Genomic DNA, 19,706 nt, shown 5'->3' on the forward strand with positions numbered 1-19,706 from the left:
GACGCACCACAGAGAGGAGCGGCCGCGCTCCTAGAGAGGCGCGAGCCGCCGGAAGCTGCGCGTTGAGCGCCGGCACCGGGAGACCGGAGACCGTTGACTCTTAGCTCTGGGTGTGAGACGCGCTCTCGGCCCTTGTCCTCGTCGCAGGGAGCCCCGGGGAGACTCACCCGCCCAGCGAGACGCCGCGGCCCGGCCTCTGGGGAGACTGGCCGGCACCTCCCAGGCCTCCGCGTTCCGGTGGGAACGAGCCTTTCGCGAGGTCGGCTACATCTTTGTTGTGTACAGTTCCTAAACTTTAATGGTCTTTTAACCAGCAGTGAAACACACACGCTTATTGAGTGTCTACCGTGTGCCAGGCGCTATGCGAGGTGCAGGGGTGCAATCTTAGATACAGCCCGCCCCCTCCGCCCGAGGGTGCCCTGGCTACTGGCATCTCGGGTACATCTGCGTGCCTTCGTCAAGAAGTCCAGCAGTGTTTGTTGACTACCAGGTACGTGCCGGGCTCTTGGAGTATATAAGCTCCTGTGTTTAGGAGCATGTCGGGGTGAAGTGAAATGGAGAGAGGGGCGTGGCTTCAGGTTTGTATGGTACACCCCACCTCCACCTGCGTGGCCTAGAGACAGAATAGTTTTCCCGGTCTGTACTTAGTTGGCATTTGCCCTGGGCGTTGGGAGTTTACCATTGGAAGCACAGTGGTGGTGTAAAGGACAGAAGATGGAGACTTGTTGAGTAGCCAGCATGGCAGTGACTTTCGTGAAGGTAGAGGTGAATTTAAATGAGGACTTAGCTGTATGTCTGAAAATAATGAGGCACTCGAAAAGTTGAGATAAATTGAACCTGGGGGATTGAATTTCATCCAAGGAGAAGTATTCAGACGTTCTTTGAGAAGGTTGGTAGGAAAAGCAAACCTTGCAGTCATGCGACAGCAGTCAACATGGAAGCCTTCCTGCTTGACGTTTGCACTGACAGGTAATCAAGCAGTGAGTTCTGCGGCAGACACCAGCTGAGTGTGTGTCCTCTAATTCAAGTCGCATGTGACATGTTCTACCTGGAGAGAGTGACATCCCACGGGTTGAGGGCTCAGTCCCAGAGGACTGCGCCCCACTTCCTTATGTCAACCATAAGCACCAGGTGGTTTTTCTTGTGCTTCTGACGGACTGGCTGTAAACCGTGTTTCCATTACCCTCTCTTTGGATTTGGTTCATTTCCTAGGGTGGCTCACAGAACTCAGGAAAGCATACAGTGTTTACTGGTATATTGCAAAGGGTTTTCCCAGTGATGTGGATGAAGAGTTGCACAGGGCAAAGTATGCGAGAAGGGGCATGGGGCATCCACACCACTCTCCACATGTTCTGCTGTCCAGCAGGTCCCCAAATCCTCTCCTTGTGGGTTGAGGAGCCTTCATTACAGAGATTAAGTCATTGGCTGTTGGCCGTCAACTCAACCTTCAGCCCGTCTCCACTCCCCTGAGGCTGGAGCTGGAAGTCCTAGCACACTAATGTTGCCTCAGTCTGTCTGCTGACCACCCCCATCCTGAAGCTACTCAGGAGCTTCCAGCTGTCAGTTGATCCTAAGCATACAAAGAGACATCCTCACTTCCAAGATTTCACGGATTTGAGGACAAATACCAAGTAAATATTTCATAGTGTCACAGGAGGTGTGTTGAATGTTGTCAGAATTGTGCATTGAGAAACTGCTAATCCTGTGACCATATAGAGAAGGGACTCAAGCAGGTCTATCACACAGAAAATTATTAGTCCTAGTTAATTAAACTGATAGTAGGATAAAAGGAAAGAACAGCTGCAAGAGGCGTTCTGTAGAAAGACTTGACTGATTTTAATCCTAAATGCATGGAAGATGGCAGTGATATGAATAGAAATGGACAAATACATGGTGAAATACAGCCTTGAGGGGATTTCAGTTTGGGATCTATTGAAATTATAGTGCAGGAGAATCCTATAGCTGGAGGTATCCTGCTGGCATTTCAAGTTGTAGGTCAGGGAAGTAAAAGGTCAGTTAGAACCAGACAGAGATTTGGGTGGTTTTGGAAGAGATAGATATTGACATTGTGATAGAGATCACAAAAGGAGAAAGCAAGGAGAGAGAAAAAAGGAACTTGACGCGTGTGTACTGTTTCAGTTATCTTAAAGGAAACCCTAAATTTAGTGACTTAAAACAGTTTCTCAGGATCTGTAGGCTGAGTGGTCAATTGTACTGCTGGTCTCACTTGGGAGTCACTCATATACAAGGTTTTCAAAAAGAATGCAAATGCATATTATGAAAAAACTGTGCATAGGTAAAATTTTTGCAGCAAAATAAACTTAATTTTTATATTTTTAAAACATTTATTTATTTATTTGAAAGGCAGAGTTACAGAGAAGCAGAGAAAGAGAGAGACAGAAAAAGATAGTCAGATAGCCACAGTGGCCGGAGCTGAACTGATCCGAAGCCAGGAGCTAGGAGCTTCTTCCAGGTCTCCCACGTGGGTGCAGGGGCCCAAGGACTTGGGCCGTCTTCTCCTCTCCCCGGCCATAGCAGAGAGCTAGATTGGAAGTGGAGCAGCCAGGACTCGAACCACCACCCATATGGGATGCCAGCACTGCAGGTGGTGGCTTTACTCGCTATGCCACAGCGCCAGCCTCAATTTTATTTTGAAAGTCAGAGTTAAAAGAGGAAGAGAGAGAGATCTTCCATCCTCTGGTTCACTCCCCAAATGACTGTAGTGGCCCAGGCTGGCCAAGCCAACGCCAGGAGTCAGGAGCTTCATCTGGGTCTCCCATGTGGGTGACAGGTCCCAAACACTTGGGCCATTCTCTGCTGCCTTTCCCAGGCCATTAGCAGGGAGCTGGATTGGAAGTGGAACAGTTGGGACACAAACCCCCACCCATAAGGGATGCTGGCATTGTAGGTGGTGGCTTTCCCTGCTGTGCCACAATGCTGGTCTCTTGTCTTTTAATTTCATTTTTCCATTAACTTTTTGAAGTATCCTCATATAGCTGCATTCAGCTGGTGAATCATCTGGGCACTAGGCCTAGGTGGGCTTTAGCTTGGAAGCCTTGGTTTTGATCCACATGAACTCTCTATATGGCCAGCTTGGGCTTCCTCACAGCATGGCAGTGTGCCAAGAGCTATAGGGGCATTTTCTCTCTTTCAGTGTCATTTCTACCATTCTTCATCGGTTAAAACACATCAGGGAAGGAGAAATAGACTGCCTCCTACTGGAGGAGTGAGTGGAAAACTGATTGCAAAAGGTGTTTGGGGATAGGAGACTTAGAGTCTACCACACTAACATTTAAACTAAAATACTCAATATGCAGAGATAAGTGAACTTCAGGACTGTATTATCCATCTACAAAGACACCTATGTAGGTCTTCCCCAGTAAAGTGACCCCTTTCCTCTGCTGAAGTGTAAGGGGCTCAAGCATTCTTGTTAACCCTTCTTCCCTCATTCTGTATCCCTTTTCTCTGGGTTCAACCCCTTAGTGTTCAAGAAATACTTAGGGTTCGCTTCTCCAATAGTAGAGGCAAGCAGTCTCAGCTTTTGAGTGCGTCCTACAGTGGAGACAAAGATATAAGTTAAGTTGCACAGCTTTGAAGCTTTTGTAATGTACATGTTATTGATCAGTTCCTATGCCTTAGATGTGTATTTGGGAAAACACTTCTGGAAGCATAGACCTTAGATAAGTGAACCTTTTTCTAGCCTCTAAACTCAACATGTATGAAGCTTTGCCAGGCTCTGCTCCTGAAAATGAAGACGGCCTTGTGAAAGTGAAGGTGGAAGACCCCACCTGGGAGCAGGGGTACAGCTCCCAAGAGGGCAGCCCCCACACTCAGGAGCTTTGCCGCCTGCGTTTCCGGCAGTTCTGCTACCAGGAGGCACCTGGTCCCCGAGAAGCTATGGCACAGCTCCGAGAACTTTGCCGTCAGTGGTTGAGACCAGAGATGCACACGAAAGAGCAGATCCTGGAGCTGCTGGTGCTGGAGCAGTTCCTGACCATCCTGCCAGAGGAGCTGCGGGCCTGGATGCAGATGTATCCTCTGCAGAGTGGGGAGGAGGCAGTGACCGTGCTGGAGAGTCTTGCGACAGGACGTGCAGACGCAGGACAGCAGGTGGGAAGGGAGTGTGTGAGATGGTGTGGAAGAAGAAGTGGAAACGTGTGTCTGTTCATTTTTAACTTTTTATTTAGAAATAATTTATAACCTATAGAAGCATTGGGAGAACAATACAAATAACGTTCACTCCTCACCCAGATTCACCGGTTGTTAACATTTGTTTCATGCTGTGTTTGTTCCCCTGTCCTGCACATACTCTTTTCAAGTGTGTTGTCCCAGTAGTGTTGTTTGTAGAATGAATTATATTGATCCAGCATATAAGCTAGCATTACATGTTGCATTTAGTTGCATGAATTTGCTCAGTCTTTCTCTGTCATGACATTGATGTTTTTGAAAGATGTACTCCTGTTTTATTGGAGTTTTTGATTTGTTTTATATTTTCTCATGATTAGTTCTAGCCTGTACATTTTGGCTAGCATGTCATAGAGCTGATGTATTCTCCTTAGTTTAGCACTTCAGGAAGCAAACATAATGGTTTATCCCACTACTGGTGAGTTTACAGTGGAATCTGACAGATTTCCCCATGAGAAAATTACCATCTTCCCTAAGTAATTTGTGGGAGACCTTTTGAGACAGTGTACTTACCCATTCACACACTGGTTTATCATCCGTCTGTTTTTTGTGTCTCTTTTTCTGGGCAAGGATCCTTTGTCTGTCTTACCTGCCATGTTTGCTGCTGCATCCCCAGCACATAGAACAGGGCCTGGCTCTTTGTGGGTATACAGGCCATATTTGCTGAATAAATTAACGCCTGTATCCCACTTGTAGTGTCTTTAGAGGATTAAATGGAGTTTGTGGTAATCCCTATCTGCTGTTTAGTCCAGTTCCCTTTAGGATGCTTTTTCAAGGTGAATCGTTTGTCTCCAGGCCTCTTTCTACATTCAGGGACAAGACATGCACCTAGTGGTAACAGAATATCAAGGAACCTCTTTGGAGTGTCAGGGTCTCCAGCTGTTGCCTGAGGTAACCACCCTGAAGTGTGAACCTCCACAGCTTCCCCAAGAAGTGAGTGGTGAGTGCCAGAGGGTGAGTTTAGTGAGGACAGAGGGACCAAGCCACCAATAGCTGCATGTCTTCTTAGTAGAAACTTGTGTGTATCTTCAAGTTTTTGTTTCTGTTTTTATATGCATCGTGAAATGATTACCAGAAGTTGTCATTGTCTGTTACCTCACAGTTAACCTCATGAGTGTGTGTAAGAATATTACATAAGACCTCCCAGCAAATTTCAAATATGCAATATGTTGTTATTTGCTATAACCATATTATGTGTTACATCTGCAGAACTTACTACAATTTTGTACCCTTTGACCAACATCATTCTGTTTTCTGTCTCATCCTATATCTAAGCAGGCTTTTAAAATCTGGGAATTGTAAAATGTTAGACTTCTAAGGTCTTATTCATACCGTCAATTAATAGTTGTGCCAGCACCGTGGCTCACTAGGCTAATCCTCCGCCTAGCGGCGCCGGCACACCGGGTTCTAGTCCCAGTCGGGGCGCCGGATTCTTTCCCGGTTGCCCCTCTTCCAGGCCAGCTCTCTGCTGTGGCCAGGGAGTGCAGTGGAGGATGGCCCAAGTGCTTGGGCCCTGCACCCCATGGGAGACCAGGAGAAGTACCTGGCTCCTGCCATTGGATCAGCGCGGTGCGCTGGCCGCAGCGCGCCGGCCGTGGCGGCCATTGGAGGGTGAACCAACAGCAAAGGAAGACCTTGCTCTTTGTCTCTCTCTCTCTCTCTCTCACTGTCCACTCTGCCTGTCCAAAAAAGAAAAGAAATTAGTAGTTGTGAAAACTGTACAGAAGAGAATTTAAATGACTTGTCTGGTGTCAACAGAGCCAAATCTACCTCTTGAATTTTAATCTCCTAACATTTGACCAAAACTTTCTCTACCACATGTCTCTATTCTACAGTTCTAATTATACTCTACCAAAAAACAGAGTGGCTCAAGCATAGGCTGGAATGGATATTGTGTTATACTGTACTACTCCACAGGAAGCACTCATTTCCCCAGCTGTTAGTAGAGTCGGGCAGAGGCTGTGGCTCTTGGTCACACCCCTCTGTGGGAATTGCTCTCAGTAGATTGGCTGCTGCTCCCAGACGTCCTACATCTGCTTTGCCTTGTCTCTGCTCCCTGTCTTTCCATTCTGTGTTATCTGCTTGCTCTTAGCTTTTTTACCTTTCTTCCCCTCTTTATTTAATCTTGATTGTTTAGTTTCTCTTTATGTATGTGAAAATGCATCCACTTACTACGAGTTTATAAACTCCACTCCGTTTTGTGGGTGGGACTTTATAAAGTTGTAGAATTTCAGGCCCCTGACACAGTGAAAATAGCTGCGGTGCTCTATTTGAGACAGTAAGGTCCACATCTCAGTTTGGATATTTAGCAAATGTGAGACTCGGGGTGGGCAACAAAGGGTACTCCTAAAGGTCATCTTGTCTCACTTAGGACTCTTGTCTCCTTGCTCTCCAGGGTTTGCTCCTCAGGGACCAGCCATTCTCCAGGAAGAAAGCTCCAGAGACAAGACAGCAGTGCCTGAGCTAAACCCATCCAGGTTCCAGGTGAGCAGAGTGCCCAGGCTTGTGGAAACCTCAGTAGCAGCCCTCCTCCTAACTGGTTCTTTGCTCTTCTGTCGGCTCACGCTCCTTACCCCGAAAACATTTCAGGTGGCACAGTGCATCTGCTTTCACTGTGTCACGGAGTGTCACAGATCGTGTGTATGTCATCCCAGGGCTTTTGTTGATTACATGCTTTTACCTCGCTTCATACCATGCTTAGAGGGTGCATCCAGACCTCAAGGTATGGCAGGCAAGGGTGGAGTGAGGCCCCTGGTTTCCAAAATTACCTCCTCTGATTTGATGACAAGTGATATTTTATCTTTAGGGGTCTCTGGTTTCTCTCTCTAGCTTAAGAAGCAGGACATTTTCTCACATTGCTTTATACTGTCAGTGGTCAGCACATATCTAACTAATTCACCCCAGAATTATGTATTTCAAAATGAAAATTCTTGGACATGATAATACCTGAGCAAATAACAAAGTAATTAGATGTTTACCCTAATATATAAACAGTAAATCTAAATTAAGGAGGAATAAAAGAATCAGAAGTCTCCAAAAATTGAAGGGCCCTGGTATAGGTGAACAGTAGAATGAAATTAGTATTGAGGGGCCAGTGCTGTGATGTAGAGGATAAAGCCTTTGCCTGCAGTGCCAGGATCTCATTTGGGCACCAGTTCGAGTCCCGCCTGCTCTACTTCTGATCCAACTCCCTGCCAATGTGCCTGGAAAAGCAGTGGAGGATGGCCCAAGTGCTTGGGCCCCTGCACCCACATGGGAGACCTGAAAGAAGCTCCTGGCTTCTGGCTTCAGACTGTGGCCATTTGGGGAGTGAACTAGCAGATGGAAGACCTCTCTCCTCTCTCTCTGTATCTCTGTTTTCAAATACATAAAATTCAAAAATATTTTTTTAAAAAGAAAAAATTAATTTTGAATCAGGTAATTAAAGACAAGAAAGAGAAAGAGAGAGAGAGAGAACGAAAGAAAGAACCTTGAGATAGGGGTAAGATGTGGCTTGAATTATGTCTCCTACAAGAGGTGTTGAAGTCCTAATCCCATGAACCTGTGAATATGACCTGATTTGGAAATAGACTCTTTTTTTTTTTTTTTTTTTTTTTTTTTGACAGAGTGGACAGTGAGAGAGAGAGAGAAAGGTCTTCCTTTGCCGTTGCTTCACCCTCCAATGGCCACCACAGCCGGCATGCTGCTGCCGGCGCACCATGCTGATCCAAAGGCAGGAGCCAGGTGCTTCTCCTGGTCTCCCATGCGGGTGCTGGGCCCAAGCACCTGGGCCATCCTCCACTGCACTCCCTGGCCACAGCAGAGAGCTGGCCTGGGGCAACCGGGACAGAATCCAGCGCCCTGACTGGGACTAGAACCCAGGGTGCCGGCGCCATAGGCGGAGGATTAGCTTATTGAGTCACGGCGCTGGCCTGGAAATAGGCTCTTTGTAGACGTAATCAATGGGGTTATACTGGATACTAAATCCAGTGACTAGTGTCCTTATAAGAAGGCCATCCAAAGAGGGAAAATGCCATGTGAGGACAGAGGCAGAGGTTGTGTGGTCCATCTACAGGCTCAGGGAACACCACGCATTGCCAGCAACCATCAGAAGCTAGGAGGGGCCAGAGAAGCCCTCCCTTAGAGCTGTCAGAGACAGCATGGCCCTGCTGATGCCTTGATTTCAGACCTAGAGTCTCTACATTTCTGTCACTTTGTTAGGAGAGCCCAAGGACACCAATATAAATATGTTGAGGCCAATGAATTGACAAAGGGAAAAGATTTAAAGGAGGTGGGCTTTTTAGTATCAGAATAATTCTGTACTTTGACTTAGGACTGGTGGAGTGATAAGGAAAAGAAAACACATCTTCTGTCTTAAGCCCTCCCCCACTCCCGGTAGCAAAACAGACATTCAATCTGTAAAATTCTGGGCACTGTGGCCCTGGCAGACAACAGGGGAGAGGATAAATGCTGGAAAATTGAGCAGAAAGTCAGGAAAGTAATAAAAAGCCAAGAGAGGCCGGCGCCACGGCTCAATAGGCTAATCCTCCACCTGCAGCGCTGGCACACCGGGTTCTAGTCCCAGTTGGGGTGCCGGATTCTGTCCCGGTTGCTCCTCTTCCAGGCCAGCTCTCTGCTGTGGCCCAGGAGTGCAGTGGAGGATGGCCCACCTTGGGCCCTGCACCCGCAAGGGAGACCAGGAGGAGGCACCTGGCTCCTGGCTTCAGATCAGCGTAATGCGCCTGCCATAGCGGCCACTTGTGGGGTGAACCAACATAAAAAGGAAGACCTTTCTCTCTGTCTCTCTCTCTCACTGTCTAACTCTGCCTGTCAAAGAATAAAAAAATTAAAAAATAAAAAGCCAAGAGATAGGTCTTGGGAACAGAGTCAGATAAAGGTAGAAAACCATAGATGCCGCCCAAATAAATATTTCTAACCTAGATATCTTATGACTGCTTTTGAAATATTTTAAAATGATGTTTATTAATGAGACTCAGTGAGAGCTCTGCATTTATATCAAGTTCCAAGTCTCAGAACTTCTCAATTATATATTTGTAATCAGTTCAGGTACATTTCTAGTAACTACAATATTGTGTGTTTTTTTTTTTAGAGTTTTTATTTATTTATTTGAGAGGTAGAGTTACAGACAGTGAGAGAGAGAAACAGAGAAAAAGCTCTTCAGTCCATTGGTTCACTCCCCAGGGGCCACAATGGTTGGAGCTGCACCAATCTGAAGCCAGGAACCAGGTGCTTCTTCCCATCTCCCACACGGGTTCAGGGGCCCAAGGACTTGGGCCATCTTCTGCTGCTTTCCCAGGCCACAGCAGAGAGCTGGACTGGAAGAGGAGCAGCCGGGACTAGAACCGGTGCCCATATGGGATGCCAGCACTGCAGGTGGAGGATTAACCTACTGTGCCACAGTGCTGACACTGAAATGCCATATGGGGCGCCAGTTCCTATCCTGGCTACTCCTCTTTAGAACCAGCTCTCTGCTTGTGGCCTAGGAAAGCAGTGGAAGATGGCCCAAGTGTTTGCGCCCCTGCACCTACGAGGAAGATCTGGTAGAAGCTCCTGGCTCCTGACTTCGGATTCGTCCAGCTCCAGCCATTGTAGCCATCTGGAGAGTGGATGGAAGATCCCTCTCTCTCTCTCTCTCTCTCTCTCTCTCTCTCTCTCTCTGCCTCTGCCTCTCTAACTCTACCTCTGAAATAAATAGATAAAATCTTTAAAAAAAAAAAAAAAAGTGAGTAGAACACATTAAATGAATCAAGTTTGGTGATGTCTTTATTCCATGTAAGCCTCCTTCACTGTAACATGATTAAATTACTTGTTCCCCAGTTTTCTGCTGTAAAAAAATTTCAAGATTCTTAGAATTAAGTGTGTCTACTTGATATTGATTATGGGTTTATTCAGCAGTACTCCTAGAAGTCCTGCAGGATGCAGGACAGTGTGCTGTAGCGTGGGACCATGGGACAGGGGACCATGGCAGGCTGTCTAGCATTTCTGGCCTCACCCTCTGAATGGCACTGGCATGAAGTGGTGATGGGGCATCATTGCTATACCCAGAAAGGTTCCCGCAGAATTCCTACAGAATACACTGAGGGCACCATTGGGCTGCCTTGTGGTGTTCAGCACAGTGAAAGTTAGGAGACCATTGTTTGCCTTTTAGATGTTGGTGAAGACCGAGGGCGAGGGAAGTCCAGCTTTTGCCCCAGAGCGGTGGTCACATCTGGCTCTGGCGAAGAGGAACCCGCGTGAGAACTCGGCCCAGAAGATGACCTGCGTCAGTCTGATGAGTAAGGACGGGCTCTGGCTGCTCCCCTGTGCTTGCTGTCCTTCTCCCATCACTGACGTGGCCCACGCTTCCCGCAGACCCTCACCCTTCCTTTCCTCTGCTCTCTACTCCTGGACTTGGCTCAGCCTTTGCCACCTGGTGTCCCTCCCAATCACGTTTCCTTCTGTAGTGGAACCACCCTGCTTACTATGAACGTCTCTGAGCCTCCTTCCCCAAGTCCCACAGTGATTCCTCCTCGGCTTCCTTTTTACTTCGCTATCGAGGGGTCCGTATAACTTGTCGTTTTCCGATATCCTTTTACATGTGGGAAGCCCATGGATGCTTCTGCCTGTCCCTTCACCACAGGGAAGTTCTCTTCCCTGAGAGCAGTTTTGGCCATGTTTAATTTTCCTTGAATGTGCTGTGCCCCGCTGGGCCCCCTCCCCAGCAGGACTTTGGTGCCCTAAATGATTTTTCTTATTTCCCTCCCATACTCTACCTTATTTTGTAGGCTTCCTGAAACCATGACCCCTGAGATACCTGTCAATGTTTTGTTTTAATTTGACGTATCTATTCCTTACCCTGGAGGGTTTTTTCCTAAATTCGTGTAACAAGTGACATTTCAATCACTAATGTACTATTACAGATGAAGAAATTGTGACTAAAGATGGATTGACTAATGTAGAGCAAGAAACTTCCAAAGAAATGGAACAGGGTGGAAAGACTTCAGCAGAACCCAACAGGTGAGTGTTCTGGCTCTGGTAGATCAAATCATAGATCTAAGACTGAATTGGAATGAAACAAAAGAAACTAATCAGTGAAAAGCCTGCTTCCCCGAAGAGTACAGGACAGATGCCACCATCACTTCTGTGATCAAGACGGATGCCAAGAGGGTGACCTGTCAATATACGTAATTGTACAAAACCTTCAAGGTAGCACACACTTGGCTCCAAGAACCCTGACCTGACCCAGTCTGTCCTGCTTGATAATTCTTCCTCGGGCTTCCTTATGCTTTCATGGAGCTGTAGATAAACAAACATAAAGAGAATTTAGATGGGAGGGAATATCTACAAGCGAGGCTGCCATGACAGTTAAGAAAGAAATACTAGAACAAAGAGGGTGTTTTCAACCTCTGTTAGGAGAGCTGAACAAGAGATGGATCAAAAGGAAAGTCACTCTGATAAAGAAGGAAAATTAATGATAGGAGCAGGTGTTTCATGAATGTTAGTTGTGGGAATGAGTCAGTGTAATACATACTCCTAAAACTGAAAGGTAGGGAGCAAATCCCAGGCAGAGGGTTGGCTTCTGGTGAGGCCATTAACTCCTTAGAGACTTGAGAAAAAAGGAGAAAGCAAACAGGTGGGATGCTTAGGCTAAGGAACAGGGCAGTACTGATGTTCAGTCATTTTAAGGAAGCAGGGAACTAACTCTCAGCTAAAGTTGAAATGACTTGAAGCTTAAGAGATGTAAAATTTTCATTAAGCTAGTGAGGACTGAGCCACGCTGCACTAAAAAGAAATCTAATATTCAGGGGCTTGGTGCAGAGTTATTACTGGAGAATAGGAGTGTGCTACTGTGCCTGTCATGTGCATGCAGCATCAGTAACTGAAGCCGTGGCTCACGATGTCTGTAACAGTCTGAAGGTGAGCTGTTCCACATTTAGTGCAGCAGCTTAACCATGATGTCGAAGCTGCAGCCTACTCAGATCTGCACCTCCCTGCTCGTCTCCCACCCTACTTCCTTGCCTCACTCGTTTTCCCATTTCCCTCACCAGATTGGGCTTAATGCACTTGTAGCTCTGAGAGTCTAGAGTTCTGCTTGGAAAGGCTCTGTGCCATGACAGAATTTAAAGACTGCTGCCAAAGTGGAGAGTGGCAGGGGCCTCTGGGATGAATGTGTTGAAAGCGATTTGCAGGTAGACACTGAAGACACCCAGAACAGTAAATGCATTAGTAAATACATACATGTAGTGCGAGTTAAATTAAAACACACTCTTCTTACAACTTCTTCCCCCTTTTGTCTTCTAAAAGTAGACTAGTTTACAGATAAGACACTAGTAAATGCAAATATCTAGAATTAAAAAAAAAACTTTTTTTTTTTTTTTTTTTTTTTTTTGACAGAGTGGATAGTGAGAGAGAGAGAGACAGAGAGAAAGGTCTTCCTTTGCCGTTGGTTCACCCTCCTGTGGCCGCTGTGGCCCGTGCACTGCAGCCGGCGCACCGCGCTGATCCAAAGGCAGGAGCCAGGTGCTTCTCCTGGCCTCCCATGGGGTGCAGGGCCCAAGCACCTGGGCCATCCTCCACTGCACTCCCAGGCCACAGCAGAGAGCTGGCCTGGAAGAGGGGCAACCAGGACAGAATCCCCCGACCGGGACTAGAACCTGGGGTGCCGGCGCTGTAGGCGGAGGATTAGCCTATTGAGCCATGGCACCAGCCAAAAAAAACTCTAAAAATTTAATTTACTTCCTTGAAAACCCCATACAAATCCATTAATTTGCAATGAATTTGAGTTCCTTTTTTGTTTTGTTTTGTTTTTCCCAAGAGAATTATGTCACCAGATGACTGTAGAGCTAGGAGAGGCTAATTCCTCCTGTGTTCACAAATTTTCTGAGAGGTGTGAGGAGACCTGGTAAATTACCACCTCCTTCCTTGTCCAAGTTCAAGAACAATTGACAGGGACATGGGAGTACAGCAGATGCTTCTGGAAGCCTCAACTTTACCACTGACAGAAGGCAGACTGGAGGAAATGGCTCAGAGACAGAGCTAAACAGGCTTGCACTAGCAGAGAAGGAGTAGAGCGGGTGTCTTCCTGAACAGGGCAGAAAGGAAAGTGGAATGTCTGTAGAGGGAGGGGCTGCACAAAGGATGTCAGATTTGCTTCTCCTGGAATTCACGGTTAGTTATGACCTGAGGAGTGAGTGAGAGGTGGGAGAGGCCAGAAAATTTAATTCTACCTGAAATCCTCCCTACAGAATTCTGAGCAGTGACAAGCAGCCAACCCCCCAACCTTCTGTCTGTCCTGCCCTGGGTTACAAAAGATTTCTGCTTCAGATTTGTCATGTGTGAGAGGCTGAGACGAGGACTTGGTAGCATGTACTCTTTTTACTTTCCCAGAGATTGCGCGCCTCACATCCCTGGTAGTACTGCTGTTCCCACTGAAAGGACGGTCTCCCATTTGAATACGCTGAAGGCCCGTCTCCCACGGGATTCGTGGGCCCGGATGCACATCGCATCCTTGCAGTATGCCGCAGGAGACATTACCCGGAAAGGGAGAAAAAAGGACAAAGCTCGAGTGAGTGAATTGCTCCAAGGACTCGCGTTTTCTGATGACTCAGATGTGGAGGAAGATAACGAGTCCGAGACCCAGCCTGCTCAGAAGAAGCCGAAGGTGTCTGGTGTCCCGGAGAGGAACTGGACTAAACGAGACATTCAGCCCAACTTTCCAAGCTGGTCGGCATTGGATTCTGGACTTTTAAATCTCAAGAGTGAAAAGTTGAACCCAGTAGAGCTCTTTGAGTTATTTTTTGATGATGAAACATTCAATTTGATTGTCAATGAAACCAATAATTATGCTTCTCAAAAAAATGTCAACTTGGAAGTCACAGTTCAGGAAATGAGGTGTGTGTTTGGTGTCCTGCTTTGGAGTGGATTTGTAAGGCGTCCCAGGAGGGAAATGTATTGGGAAGTCTCTGATGCTGATCAGAACCTGGTCAGAAATGCCATTAGAAGGGATAGATTTGAATTGATTTTCTCATACTTGCATTTTGCAGATAACAGCCACCTAGATCAAAAGGATAAGTTTTCAAAATTGAGGCCTCTCATAAAGCAAATGAATAAAAATTTCCTCTTGTATGCTCCCCTAGAAGAATATTACAGCTTTGATAAATCAATGTGTGAATGCTTTGATAGTGACCAATTCCTGAACGGAAAGCCTATTAGAATCGGCTATAAAATTTGGTGTGGCACAACCACACAGGGTTATCTGGTTTGGTTTGAGCCCTATCAAGAAGAATCAACCATGGAGGCAGATAAGGATCTTGATCTTGGATTAGGTGGAAATCTAGTGATGAATTTTGCTGATGTCCTTTTAGAGAGAGGTCAGTATCCCTATCACCTGTGTTTTGATAGCTTCTTTACAAGTGTCAAATTAGTGTCAGCTTTGAAGAAAAAGGGCGTGAAGGCAACAGGAACAATACGTGAGAATAGGACTGAAAAATGTCCACTGATGAACTCAGAACATATGAGAAAAATGAAGAAGGGGCATTTTGATTTTCGAGTGGAAGAAAATGATGAGATAATTTTGTGCCGTTGGCATGGCGATGACATTATCAGTCTGTGCTCCAATGCTGTAGGCATAGAACCAGTCAGTGAGATAAGTTGTTTTGCTGACGATCAAGAGATCCCTCAGGTAAGTCAACCGTCCATTGTGAAATTGTTTGATGAATGCAGGAAAGGTGTAGCTAAAATGGATCAAATTATTTCCAAATATAGGGTAAGAATAAGGAGCAAGAAGTGGTACTCAATTTTGGTGAGCTACATGATTGATGTAGCTGTGAACAATGCATGGCAGTTACACAGAGCCTGCAACCCAGGTGCCTCTCTAGACCTACTGGATTTTCGAAGATGCATTGCCCATTTCTACTTGGGACATGATACTAATCTGCCAGATTAAGGCAAATCAAATGGAAGTAGAATGGACCAAAAGACACAGAAAATTCTAACTACACATTAGATTGTATCCTACCAAAGCAAATTTGATGTATATAATGAAACTAAGTAATTAAGTAGTATTTTTAAATCAGATGTTTATATAGAATTTCAAATACTATTATAAAAATTACCTGTGAAAATGTTGACCTCCAGTGGTACCTTTCTCTGTCTAATTTTGTGTCAGGTGTGGGAAATCACTTATTTGCTGGATTATTTTGTGCAGTTAAAAAGAATGAAATCCTGCCTCTTTAAAAACATTTTCTTTAGAGAATGCCAATTTAAAAATGCAGGCAATGTCAGTACCATAGAATGGCACTAAATCCACAGTCCAAAATAGAAGTAGAGCCCATAAGTAGTGATGATCTAAATAAAACATGGGTAATAAGAGGCTGAAGACTGCAGCATTGGTGAGAAAACTGGCTCAGGTTGTGTGTAGGTGAGGAGGGCTGCCTGGATGTTCAGAGAGGAGAGAACCCTGAAGAAAAGTCCAAAGGTAGATCAATGCCTGTGATATGCAAAGTGGGTCCTGCTCCAACTGTGAGTTAGCAGAAGTCAAAAAAGGGAGCACACAGTGCAACAGAGTAACAGGAGAGTCATGAGAAGGAAAGATAAAAGAGTTAAGTTGACATCATACTCCTGAGGAAACTACCAAAGGAGATTAATGAATGGGTCTGGAATTAGTGTCACCAGTGATAGATAATCCAATGAGAAATGGAAAAGGCAAACCGTAGGAACTGTGACTTCCTCGTCTGGTATTAGTCCACAGGGTAAGGAGAAGACTGATTCCCTTATTCTGTGGGTTACAATCATAGTAACTTCATTTACTTTCAAGTCCTACCATTTATAGTCCCATTCCTGGCAGAAAGGCAAGTGATGAGGCTTGAATTCTTGACATGCATAGTTGTGGTGGAAGTGTAAGCCATGTGTAAACAGAGACAAATTCACAGATTCAACACAAGATTCTCGAAAATAGAAGTTCATTATTTTCTGTAATTGGTCTGGTTAGTTTCTGCTTTGAAGTGATGAAGTGTCTGGTTTATGTAAGAGCCTACCTACAAAAGTCACATTGCAGAAGAGGTCAACACATTTATTATTTTTTTAAGATTTATTTATTTGAAAGTCAGTTACAAAGAGAGAGAGAAGGAGAGAGAGAGAGAGAGAGAGGTCTATCTGCTGGTTCACTCCCCAGTTGGCTGCAACTGACAGAACTGTGCCAATCTGAAGCCAGGAACCAGGTGCTTCCTCTGGGTCTTCCCATGTGGGCGCAGGGGCCCAAGGATTTGGGCCATTTCCTACTGCTTTCCCAGGCCATAGCAGAGAGCTGGATTGAAAGTGGAGCAGCTGGGACTCGAACTGGCGCCCCTATGGTGGCACAGCAGGTGGCAGCTTTACCCGCTATGCCACAGCGCCGGCCCCGTCATCACCTTTAGCTTAGGAATGGACATATCAAAGTTCCCTGTAGCTGTTTGCCTAAAGAGTGATCTGTTTACTCTGCCCCAGCATTGTACTGAACACTGGTGGTGCTTTTGTCCACACCACTTTCATGGTGCCTACACACTGCTGCCTTGCATCGTAATTTTGTTCAGGATGTGTCCTTTACTAGACAGTAAGCTTCCAGGAAATCTCTTGCAACCCGGACTGGACCTGAAATCACTCAGGATACTACGTAAACCTTGCAACTTGGTGTGAAATTTTAGCTATACAAATAAATCACTATTTTTAAGTACTTCAGAACAGTACTTTTCCCCTGGATGGGGATGGGGAGTGGAAATGCAGAATATGGGATGAGAGATGAAGACAAACTGTGATGTAAGATTTTATTAGGTCAGTGTACACAGTAGAAGAGGCCTGTCAGAAGCAGCATTTAGCCTAGCAGTTACGACACCTGCATTAATTCCTGACTCCAGCCTCTGTCAATACAGACCCTGGGAGGCAGCAGCGATGCCTCAAGAAATTGGGTTCCTCCTGCCTTGTGGGCGACCAGGATTGTACTTCTGGCTCAGGCTTCAGCTCCAGCCCCAGCTACTGTTGGCCTTTGGCAGGTGAACCAGTGGCTGGAGCTTTCTTCCACCTCTCAAAAACAAAACAAAACCAAATAGGCTAATCCTCTGCCTGCGGCGCCGGCACACCAGGTTCTAGTCCCAGTTCGGGGGCCGGATTCTGTCCCGGTTGCCCCTCTTCCAGGCCAGCTCTCTGCTGTGGCCAGGGAGACCAGGAGAAACACCTGGCTCCTGGCTTCGGATCAGCGCGGTGCGCCGGCCGCAGCAGCCATTGGGGGGCGAACCAATGGTAAAGGAAGACCTTTCTGTCTCTCTCTCTCACTGTCCACTCTGCCTGTCAAAACAAACAAACAAACAAAACCAAGTGACCCTAACACCCTTCAGTAATCTGGCTAGTTCCTAGGGACTCTTCCAACTAACTCTAGATTTTGCATGATCGGATTTCCCTGAATTCTCATATTCAGGGATCTGATTTTAGGGATTCCCCACAGTAAGGGACCTAGTTAGGAATTCTATAATTACCGATAACTGGGTGCAGACATTAACAGTCTAGTTTGCCTTCGTGCCTGAGTGAATCTTTCCCCCATTTTATGAGTGTCTTTACTGTGAGTCCATTTCTTTACCCTTCAGTATAGACATGGAACTTCTTGTCCACCTGGAGTTTCTGATACTGGAAGAGGTCAGAAGGAAGATAGTGCTGATAAGGTTTCTTTCCAAGATATATTTACCAGAGTGATCAGGTTCACTAAATTTCTGGCAATGCTGAATATAAAAGGAATTTTGTCTTCCAAGGGAGGGCATGTGTCAGTGGCAATACTTCGTACCTGTATGACACAGCAAGCTTGGTAACATCTGACTGTGCTAACAGTAAAATAGGGGTTTTGACCAGTTATAAATGGTTTGCACTCCTGGTATAGCAATTAAGCTCTTTATTTGTTTCACTTGTTCATGCTTTGCTTGCTGGCTTTTCTACCGCACTACCAATTGGTTTTTTTCTTTTTCCTCAACTTTTTTTTTTTTTTTTTTTTTTTTTTTTTGGATTGGTTTTCTTATGCTTAGGAAGTGAGCCCTGAGTCAAGGCGTTGTCAGACTCCTCACATTGATAGGGCCTCTTGCTGGACGTGGCAAGAACTTAGTTTTCCAGGTCTCCTCGAATTCAGGGCCTCTCCTCCCTGGTCACTCCACGGTACTGGGGAGTCTTCTAGCACGGTGCAGACGCTCAGGTGTTGCACAAGGTCACGCTGGTCCTCTGGAGGGAGAAGTTGCCGTGTGGTGATTTACTGTGCGGATGCTGGAAGCCAGGTGAGCTTGGACTGGAGGCCCAACCACCTGCCACGCGTGGGAAGGCTGCTCATACGTGCTTATACGTGTGTGCGCTAAGTTTGGGCCAGGGTGTAAGGCCCGGTCTAAGCGCCCTTAGTGAAGTTCGGGAGGGGGCGCTGCTGCCACAGGCCGGCACGGTTGCAGGGTTAGGTTGGAGGCTGCTCCCACACTTGCTTTCCCTCCCACACTTGTGGGGCTTTTCCCTGGTGTGGATCGTCGGGTTTCAGAGGTCTTGGGACTGGCTAAAGCCCTTCCTATACTCAGCACACAAGATCTTTTTCTCTGGTGGGTTCCTCTCGCTAGTTTTCCCACTTACCACTTCTGCCACCTTTAAAACCCTGAAAAACTTGTATTCAAGTTGGCCTGCACAGGATTGTTCTAGGGGTTTTTCACTTCTTCAGGTGCTTCCTGTTCTAAGGCGGGCTCCTTGTTCTAGCTCGTTGACTCCATATTTTTCAACCTTGAGTTGTTGATCTGAAATACAAAAGAAGTCTGTCAACCCTTCCCTATCCTGGGGGAGGCCAGGAGCAATAAAGTGCAATAAAAGCTGACTGTTGGTAAAAGCTTGCAGGGGATTCCTGCTGTATGCTGAAGACCCAGCAGGAAGGGGCTGAACCAGGCAAGGGGGTTTGGTAATTGTTCGGTCTGGAAGGACAGGACCACCCCACGGGCATCGACCGTCATGAAGAGTATACCAGCATGGCCTGGGGACTTGGTGGCTGTGGAAAAGGAATTACATAGAATTTGGTATTTAATGTTAATATAAAGAATGCTGTAGTCTAAGTTTGGCCTGCTAGAGGAATATTATTGGTGGTCTGCTGTTTAAGGAGAGGCACCAACCAGAAGTAACCAATAGTTGTAGCAGGCAAAAAAGAATGAAGCTGAAGACTCTATTGGACATAATGAAGGGAGATTGCTGGGAGGTAAGGACTGAGGCAAGTTAATTAGATGGGCTGGAGAATCCCAGGAGGACCTCAACCAGAGCAGCCCAGGAAATGAAGAGTCGGTCTACATTAAGAACAGACGACACAGCAGATTGTATTCCTACCAACTCAGTAAGTTGCAAGAGGATTTCATAAGGTAACCTAATGAGCAAGCTGCATAGCACTACTAAGGGACTTCTAGATATTTCTGAGACAGCACAAGTGGTCAGCTTTGATTCCTCTGTCAAAGCATTGGCCTGGATGGACCATGCGTGTGATCGTGTATTGTAACCAGACGTGGGCAGTGGGGATT

General features: G+C 46.2%; 1 protein-coding gene across 5 annotated transcripts; it reads left to right on the top strand.

The window, feature by feature from the left end:
- Positions 1–10: 10 nt before the first annotated feature.
- On the top strand, positions 11–15,291 carry PGBD1 (piggyBac transposable element derived 1). Of its 5 annotated transcripts, none has more exons than XM_051855052.2 (7): positions 11–490; positions 3,725–4,110; positions 4,981–5,125; positions 6,581–6,669; positions 10,334–10,460; positions 11,085–11,181; positions 13,552–15,291. In XM_051855052.2, exons 2-7 carry the CDS (start codon positions 3,898–3,900, stop codon positions 15,107–15,109), a joined length of 2,229 nt encoding a protein of 742 aa, XP_051711012.1. In that variant the 5' UTR covers positions 11–490; positions 3,725–3,897; the 3' UTR covers positions 15,110–15,291. The 5 variants fall into 5 exon arrangements, with proteins under 5 accessions (XP_051711012.1, XP_002714187.1, XP_008260652.1 ...); XM_002714141.5 differs by having other exon boundaries at positions 30–490; positions 3,701–4,110; XM_008262430.4 differs by having other exon boundaries at positions 30–490; positions 3,862–4,110.
- The last annotated feature ends 4,415 nt before the right edge of the window (positions 15,292–19,706 follow it).

Source organism: Oryctolagus cuniculus, chromosome 5 (genome assembly GCF_964237555.1).
Source record: "Oryctolagus cuniculus chromosome 5, mOryCun1.1, whole genome shotgun sequence".
In the NCBI taxonomy this organism is placed as follows: domain Eukaryota; kingdom Metazoa; phylum Chordata; class Mammalia; order Lagomorpha; family Leporidae; genus Oryctolagus; species Oryctolagus cuniculus.